This window comes from Abrus precatorius, unplaced genomic scaffold, assembly GCF_003935025.1.
Source record: "Abrus precatorius isolate BTA unplaced genomic scaffold, Abrus_2018 Scaffold6, whole genome shotgun sequence".
Classification (NCBI taxonomy): domain Eukaryota; kingdom Viridiplantae; phylum Streptophyta; class Magnoliopsida; order Fabales; family Fabaceae; genus Abrus; species Abrus precatorius.
Genome location: NW_020874406.1, coordinates 21,762,203 through 21,769,317, shown reverse-complemented (window position 1 = coordinate 21,769,317; position 7,115 = coordinate 21,762,203). Strand labels below are relative to the sequence as shown.

Genomic DNA, 7,115 nt, shown 5'->3' with positions numbered 1-7,115 from the left:
TATGTCCATCCTTAGCATTATGGGTACAGTCCGTCCATTTCATGTATCTCTGGCATTCTTCAATTACTCAGTCATATCTTAGTTGCGGAATAAGTCCATTTAGTCTACTAAATCAAAAGTTCTGTGGGCTAAAATGCCTCCAAAGACCCTGTTAATATGACCCTTTTAATACTCCGAATACTCCTAAATCTCATTAACTTTAAAACGATTTAGAATCTAGATCTGTTAATATCATGATAAATTTAATCTCAAAATTTGAATAACTTTACAACAAAAGAACTATGTCATAAAATTAACAAATAACCGAATCATGCTACACACAATTTCACTTTCAAAAACAAAACTAGACACTTGCTCATTCCATTTTAGTCCCTACGTCGGTTAGGGATAAAAAATTAACCAGATTAACTTAGGCTTTATAAAACCTAAGTTTGATTTTCAAATTTGAAGCTTAAACTTAATCTATCAACCTAATTTGAGTTATTATTTAAAAATTGAATTTAACTCGCAAGCTTATTTTTGTATAGAAAGCTTTTAGACAAGCCAATTTTATTTTTAATCAAACTAATAAGACTAACTTAAGTATAAATCATCAAACTTAAACTTCTGAATAAAACAAGAAAATTTGTATGTTCACACTCACATTTCTAGTGATAAGTGAGCAAAGAAAAGAGAGAAAAAAGAGAAAAAGAAGATAAAGAAAGTAAAATATGTAATATCATATAATAAAAAAATATTAAAAAATAAGATAAAAATAATTTTTTAATAAAAATTGATAAAAACATGTATAATCTAAAAATATCATAATAATAAGTCTACATTGTATTATGCTATTTATGTTTACTTAAATAGATTGGCCTTGTTAAATCATTAATCGTTATTTTTCACATAAATCTCTTATTATATAGAATGGATGGATTCAAATACATTCATGGATAAATTGAATGGATGATAATGGATTCATGTATCGTTTTACCACCCCTAGTATGTACATACATTACAGCTGCGAAAATCAAGAGTAATAATGCTCGGCATTACAACAAGCCTTCTTTAATACAGCGTACACGTCATGGGGTTTCATACATAAATCATACAAACTACACTTCTTCCTGTTGTACGGTAGGTCCTGGTGCTATTGCAAATTGTAGACCTCTACGTTGCCCAGATTGTAGAACAAAAGCAACTTGTGTTGCTGCTAGTGCTGCAGCCTCCTGTTTCACCATAAAACAAAATCGTCAGAATTTCATAAATACACGGGGAGAAATCCTTCCACGTGTTGCAGTTTCCCAGATGCACTAGCAAAAGAAGTATAAAGCCAAACAATGTATGCAGCCTAAATCGGAACCATATAGCATTGTTATTCTGAACATGAATGATGAACTGACTACCCAAACCCGAACATAAATTAGTAACAACTACAATGAAAACTGACCTGTCTTTGTCGCCGACGTTGCAGAATACTGATTGCCCAAGCCATAATATAGCAAGGTAATAAAAATCCAGCAGCTCGAAGCAAGAAAAGCTGCAGAAAACGGTGAGCTAATTAGGTTGGCTTCACATTACATTTGAAATCAATACAATATCGGAAATAGAAACAACTAAACCAAAAGAAACTAGAATCACTTACAGAGAAAAAATTGGAAGGATCATCTTCAGAAGAATCACCATCTGAGACAGAAAGTGCATGCCGCAAGAGTAAAAGGGCCATCAACTGCACGAAAAAAAAAAACATGCAAATCAGGCTTAAAATCATGTTCACTAACTAGCTTATTGAAAGTCAATATAAATGGGGAACAAAAGACTGGGTGCACTCGGGCTCAAAGGAAGTATAATTGATTCTTAAAAATTCTGAATATAAATTTAGTATTCAAATGAAACTATAGCTTTGATATTTTCAAGGTAGTATTTGGCCTAGCTTATTTTGGGCTTCTCTTTTTCTTAAAAGTAGTTGTGCCTAGCACAATTCTACGAAAGCTCTAAAAAATAAAGGAACTTTTTTAATAAAGAAAACGTAAAAAATAGCATTTAAATAAACTAATTTCAGGAATTTCCCTTCTCTGTTATCAATTCCAAATCCCAAACAGTTTTTAATTTAAATATAACTTTTAAGCTAGAAAATTATAAAACAACTTTAACCCTTTAACTTTAATTTTAAAATTCTTAATTCATATTTTTAACTTTATCTTTAAAATAACATTTTAAGATCCCTTAGCGTATATCCAGTGGCATGGCCACAGTTCTATTTGGTAAAAAGAAGCGCAAGGTTAATGCCCTACAATTAGAGCAGCTGAGCGGCAAAATGCAGCTCCACTAGCATTGGAAGCAGCATATTCATCATATTCAGCATCCAAGAACTGGCGCTCTGCCTCTGCAATTGCCAGGAGTCGAGGATCACGCAAGTCCAAAGGTGTGCCTGATATTGTCCAGCCACCTCTGCAAGAATGGTAACAACTCATTAAAAGGAGACAAGTTCCAAATGTCTATAAATAAATTGCCAGGTAGAACATATTCAAATACTGTTTTAATAGAAATTTTCAGCTTACCCAATATCAATGGTAGTTTCTTCAGGATTGGGGCGAGGTGGGGGGGCAGTATACCCAGGTTGATAAGGCTGAGAGTTGCATGAAAAAAGGAAAAAGAGAGAAAAAAAAAACATCAAAATGAGCACCAAATTAATATATTGTCAATAATATAAATACACACACGATAATGAGCATTCGGTTCAATCCAAAAGGCAAAAAATACATGAGCAATCTGAACACTATCACAACCAATGAACAAAAAAGCTTTAGATATATTTTACAATTACATACATGCAAATTTTCATGTTCGCCACATTTTTTCCTTTTCTTAGACAATGCAAGATGTTAAGGTGAATGACACAAATGCATCCTCAGACAGGCATCTAAAACTCCAGAATATCTTGATTCCCTATGCATGATGCCCATGCTTGTTACCTGGACAGCAGGCATCCATATATCCCATCCTTAAATCCAGTTTAGCTGTTTTAAAAGAATCATAATTTCACAACTAAACTAAGAATCAAGACTCGAGAGTCCTATAGATTTTCAGTTTAGCCATCCATCACACAAAGTCTAGGAATAGGAATATAAAGTGGTTTCGAATTGTGACACCAAATACACAGATCATTTTATACCCATCCATATTACACCTTGGCATCTTATATACAATTACTTGGGCCCAACTTTAAGTGCTGGAAGCCCTATTGTGAGAGGAGGTTATTTAAGAAGGGTTAAAGGGAAGGGTATCACAAGGAGAGAATTCAGTTAGACGTACTGTTGGCAGATCATTTTTCAAAAACCAGGCATGACAAGGTCCAGATTTCTGTTAGAGGGAGCACATTCTTGTAGATGGTATTTAGCCTGGAGGATGTCAAATATGAGAGTAAAGGTTATAGGAGTATGTAACTACTTCTGAATTAATGCTATAAGCTTGGGGCAAGATCTTGCACGAGTTGTCCTGGTAATCTTTTACTGTTTCCATACTAATATCCAATGTCAACAGGAAATTCTAGTTGTAACTACTTTTCTATTGAGAGTGATTAATCAAGAATGCAGATAGTTATTCACTCTGTCACACTATACCCACGAGTGAAGAACAACAAACTATTATGCAGGAGTGTAAATATAAAAGAAGAAAATGCAGACAAATTTTGTGGGGAGCTACAGCCTCTCCTCCCAGGGATCCAAGATTCTGATGTGCCAAATTTTGACTCAACAAAGAGCTAGACACTCATCAAACAAGAATTCACATAATTTCCCATCGTCATGACCTTACAATAACATAAATGTAATGAAATATGAAAACTATTGTCAAAAAAGCATACCTGATGACATATCTCACAAGTTATGTCTCCTTTCTCATTGCACCAATGCTGAACACATTTTCTGTGAGCATACTGTGAAAAATCAAATGGCAACAGTTCAAAAATTAAGAACACCAATCTATATATGAAAGAAATAAAAGTCAATGCCATATTATCACACAAACAATATTCCTCCATCCTTCTTTTGCATTTTCCTCCATCTAAAGCTGGCTTAATAATGCATTTACCAGCTCAATAGAGAGAATCGGGAAGCAGTTTCTTACAAGAACGTTTAGTCATCATATCTCAATTAAAAAGTGAATCTAACTTGTTAACCAAGTTAAAAGAAACTTTCATAAACACATTTTGATTATGGTAGCATGACGTAATCAGAAGAGTACATATTCAGTGTCTCACAAAACTTAAAACCTTCAACCCAAACCCTAAGAAGATTAATAACACAAAAAAAAACCCAAATAAGAAAACTAAGACACCTTCCAGTTTCCACATTGATCATGCATTTAAAAAAACACACAATTTATAATCCAAAAAAGCAGAAATATTAAAACTAACATACAAATAGAACTATTTCTTTTCACTTTCTAATCTCCCAACGCCAAACTAAATCAGACCCGAAATTCATAAATTAAAAGAAAAAAAAGAAAAGAAAATCATTAAAGAAAGAAATTGATACCTTAAGACTACCGCTACAGGCACAGGGCGTCTCCAAATTGGAAACGCCGTCCTCCTCCTGGCAGATGCGGCACTCCGCCATCTGGATCAGCGGCTCCTCCTCATCGCAACCCTCGCCGTCGTGTTCCGCCGCCGGAGCGGAGCCGGAGGTCCCGGCGGCAGCATCCGCAGCGGCCGGAGACGGAGAGGGTTCGGAAGGAAGCTGCGCGGGCTGCGCCACCGGGTCAACGGGGACAGGACGCACGAGATGGTCAACGAAAAGCACCAAGTGGTCGCTCATTGAAACAATGAAACTCAAATCAAAACCCTAACGACAGAACAAATGACAGATCGAAATTACAGAGGGAAAATGAGAAAGAAAATTGGAAAAAGAGGAAATCGCGCGGTGGAGAAGCAGATCTCAGGGCTTCCGGAGAAAATGAGAAAAAATCTTACCGGAAATAAGAAATCGAAGAACGAGAGAAAGAGAGAGAGAGAGGAGAAATGCAATTGAAACAGTGTGATGCGTTGGGCGTTTTCTTCTTCTTTTAATTGTTATTATTTGAATTTTATAAAAGTTTGCTTGGAAAATGGTTAAAGAAAAGTATGGTGCATTGCTATGCTATGTTGCTATATTGTCATGCTCCAGTCCTTCAACGTTATCCCAGCACGTGCGAAGGGTCATTTCGTTATTTCATGTGTCTTATGCGTTGCCGCGTAAACGGCCGTTCCGTTTGGTCTGTTCCTACCCCATCCATTTATTACCAAATGCGTCGTTGTTTACACTGTTACACCTTCTTTGCTGCTGGATTTTTTGTATTTTAAATTTCATCATTTTTACAATGCATTAATAGCATTGAATCTTATAATGTTTAATGATTTTTAACTTTTTTAATATATATCAATGAATACATTAAAATATCATTTTCAATATATTTTTATAAAATTTAAAGATTTCTAGATATAACAATTATCATTAATAGTTGTGTGGAATGAAATGAATGAATGTCAAGCTTGACCAAAGAATATTGAATAACATTCCAATCCTTTTTTATGTTTTTTTTTTCATTCTTATTAATATTGAATAATTTAAACTCAAAATCGAGATTAATGATTCAGTTGAAATAACTTTATCTTAGGATGTTTCTTTAATATTAATTTTAAGTATAATATAATAAATTATTATCTTTTATGTTTTTATGTACTAAAGCTTAATTTTTAATAGTTTTATCATTTTTATTTTTTTTAAAATCACCTTTAAGTATTTATGTTAATATTTAAATAATTATCCAAAAAGATAGTTTATGAATATAATTCTAAAGTCTTAACCAGAACCTAGATGGTATGTTAATCTTCTATATGTGTGTGTATTTCTTCCTTTTTTTCCACGATGTTTTGTTTCTCATCTTACTTTTGTCTCTTATGTAGGGGTGATTGCTTAAACCTCGTAATAAATTATGCAAAACAAATGCCAACTCTTTATCCTTACTTGCGAATCATGCTGCAATATGGAAAAAGAAATACAAGCAAAGATTAAGTAATTAGTTTTATGCATGCAATACCACAGCTCATAGAGTTCATTGTAATGGGTAGTTTTATCCAAAGCGGATGACAAAGTCAAGTTTTTGGTTTGAAAAGCTTTTGCAGTATAAATAATGCAAATTTAAAAGAGTAAGGCACCCAACAACCCAAGTGCAAATTGTTGCTTGTGAATTCAACCATACTAATAAAAAATGCCAACCAAGGAATGAATATGCATTTCAGTTGAGAGATACGACAATAATTCATGTCTTGTATTTTGTAGCCAGTTGTCTTTCCAGAGACTTATTTAAGGATTGAAGAAACAGTAAAAGTTTTGTTATAAAGACTGGTTTTGAAGTGGAAGAGCCAATAGAATTTGGTTTTGAAGAAGATTAAACAAGACATGATCATGCATTACAGTAGTGATCAACCAATTCTAATTAATTCTGTGGATCCTTCAAGACACATGCAATTGTTCAAGTTGAAGTTGAAGTTGAAGCCTTAACAACAAAAATGAGATCATGGACATACAAGAGGTGGGTCAAGTCAAGGGTATATCTGACATTTCTGTAGTAAAAATAATATCCACTCGCATCTATGATCAAACTTGTATATTCAGCTTCATATATGAAACAACAAATTCATATTATCATCCATTGATATTAAAAAGAACAGTATTGATGAAAAAAGAACAGTATCTGACATACAGTGTTGAAGGTGTTATTTTCATTAGTATCATTGTTATTTTCAATTTTTATATTTATTTTCTAATTTTAAAATCTTATCTTTTTAATGTAGTCAGATTTAATATAATAAAATATTTTTTATTTTTTAAACTTAGAAAATTTATTAAATTTAAATTTCGTAAGAGAGTGCTATCCAATCAAATATGATTTATCCATAAACTGAAATAGAACTATTTTTATTAACTGTATATTGGATTAAATTTACATGATGAAATCAATGTAACTGAAAAAATAATTCTTAAAATTCATTGAGTTCTTCCCCGGAAAACTACGAAAGTCATAAGGTTCAATCCTGGAAGAGAGAGCAAGAAAATGACTAAACATAAAGAAATTAATTCATGACCCTATAG

General features: G+C 33.1%; 1 protein-coding gene across 3 annotated transcripts; it reads right to left on the bottom strand.

Moving 5' to 3' along the window:
* Window positions 1-887: 887 nt before the first annotated feature.
* On the bottom strand, window positions 888-5,104 carry LOC113869166. Of its 3 annotated transcripts, none has more exons than XM_027505352.1 (8): window positions 4,955-5,104; window positions 4,521-4,826; window positions 3,848-3,919; window positions 2,544-2,611; window positions 2,277-2,433; window positions 1,628-1,711; window positions 1,433-1,522; window positions 888-1,211 (listed from the first exon to the last, which is right to left on the bottom strand). In XM_027505352.1, exons 2-8 carry the CDS (start codon window positions 4,797-4,799, stop codon window positions 1,098-1,100), a joined length of 864 nt encoding a protein of 287 aa, XP_027361153.1. In that variant the 5' UTR covers window positions 4,800-4,826; window positions 4,955-5,104; the 3' UTR covers window positions 888-1,097. The 3 variants fall into 3 exon arrangements, with proteins under 3 accessions (XP_027361153.1, XP_027361155.1, XP_027361152.1); XM_027505354.1 differs by having other exon boundaries at window positions 4,521-4,830; window positions 4,958-5,001; XM_027505351.1 differs by having other exon boundaries at window positions 4,521-5,023.
* Window positions 5,105-7,115: the final 2,011 nt, after the last annotated feature.